At 41.7% G+C, this 1,764-nt stretch overlaps 1 protein-coding gene across 2 annotated transcripts in view; it reads left to right on the top strand.

The window, feature by feature from the left end:
- The window catches only part of LOC113217918 (uncharacterized), a gene marked incomplete in the record, with an annotated part of 40,985 nt that extends 39,754 nt beyond the window's left edge, over positions 1-1,231 (top strand). For both annotated transcript variants that reach the window (XM_052274853.1, XM_052274852.1), the window contains 1 exon segment: positions 608-1,231. In XM_052274853.1, the coding sequence (XP_052130813.1) occupies positions 608-881 (274 nt within the window).
- Between the last annotated feature and the right edge of the window lie 533 nt (positions 1,232-1,764).

Genomic DNA, 1,764 nt, shown 5'->3' on the forward strand with positions numbered 1-1,764 from the left:
GGGGCTTGCTGAAGAAAAAGTAACTTAACGGAAGAATCGTTGAAGTTTGTCCCAAAAAGTTAATCGTTAACGTTAACAGTTACATTTCAGCAAAAGTTAACGTTAAGTTAAAAGTTAGTCGAAAATGTTAACCGTTAAGTTTAACTTAATCGTTACTTTTAACGAATGCTGAACCTTGTTCTGAACTTTGCTAATATTTACGTAACTTAAAATATATTTCAACGTCTTCCTGCGTATTTTGTATGCTAGGAGTGTGTTAATTCATGCTTAGTATGAGAAAGTTCACAACAATTTTGTGCTCTGGAAACTCAAGTGTGATACCGTCCAGTTATAAGTGCATTACCATGTGTATCACACTTAACTGTAGTTCCCACACACATGTATTACGCTTCCAAGTTCCACACACACGTGTATCACACTTTAAAGTGCACTACTACACATAGCACCTTCAAGTGTGAAGTGTGGTACTACAGTTTTAAGTTTTAACTGTGATACATATATTATCGCACTTGTAACTGTTACACTGTATCGGACACGAGTTTCCAGAGTGCGTAGAAAAATTGTAAATTTCGAACAGTGCCTTATATTGTGGTGTTTTCTGTTTCAGTATGGATTTTCCCCTGCTCTATCGCGACTGCCGGCGAAACAACTTGGAGGACCGTCTTTTCGACGTTGTCGCCGGGTCCAGTGACACCCTGGCTGTGTTGCGGGAGAAGTTTCAGCAGGGGTCTCTCCCGTCCTTGAAAAATCTGGCTCAACAATATGACGTGCCTGTCAATAGTGCTCACGATGCCTCCGGCGACGTTGCTACTTTGCAGGGACTCTGCTACAGACTGAATGTAACCGCTAATGAAATTGTTCGACACGCCAAGCACTATTAGTCGATTGCTGTCGAAAAGAGTGTATTGGTTTCATGAAAGAAGATTGCGTTCACCATTGAATGTTTGTTTTGGAATCTAGCAATCTACACCTTGTTTCCTTGTACGTTTTCAATTTTCTACTTTTTTACTATTTGTTTTAGTTTAAACAGTTCATTTTTCTCACGTATTATCAGCGTATTTCATTTTGCTGAATAATTTAGTCAAAGCATGTCAGGCTATTTACGTAATTGTACCACCTCCAGTCATGTAAAGGTTCATGGCTCTTAATATTGTGTTAAGCGCATGCAACAGCGATTGATTGGAACATTGCAGCATTCCGTTCAATAAATATTTGAATAATTCAAAACTTATTTATCTTTTATGTTAATACGCTAAGCTACTCACTTCCTGAAAGCCGAATCAGAATCGGACCCAGCTTGTAAGAGGATCAAACATCTGATAGCGTATGTTAGTTTCAAGGCAATGTGTAAATGGTACCGTTTGACAATCAGCACTGCCTTGCATACACAAGGTGGCGAAAAAGGCCAACAACTTAGCTGCTTCCCGTCCCTGGGGTAGCGCCACGGTGGATGGGGTAGCGTCGGTAGTAAGGGGTAGTGACGGCGACGGGGTGGCAGTATGGCATGCAGAGAGAGTATCGACGATTGAAGGGGTAGAGCCGCGGTTCCAGCAGTAAAGAGATGTCCGATACATCTGTATAGCCACTTTTAACATTCCTAAAATTTAGAGGAAAACTATGATTGCCCTACAAATCGCCATGAAAGTTAAATACACCTTGGCCCTAAAGTGAAGCCATTTACATCAGTTTTAGGTAAGTGCGTGTAGTCAGGGGGTCGCAACGCAGTGCTGAGAGCGCGGCCTATGCGCGAGCCCCGGAAGTCGC

This window comes from Frankliniella occidentalis, unplaced genomic scaffold (assembly GCF_000697945.3).
Source record: "Frankliniella occidentalis isolate FOCC.00 unplaced genomic scaffold, Focc_3.1 Scaffold454, whole genome shotgun sequence".
Lineage (NCBI taxonomy): Eukaryota > Metazoa > Arthropoda > Insecta > Thysanoptera > Thripidae > Frankliniella > Frankliniella occidentalis.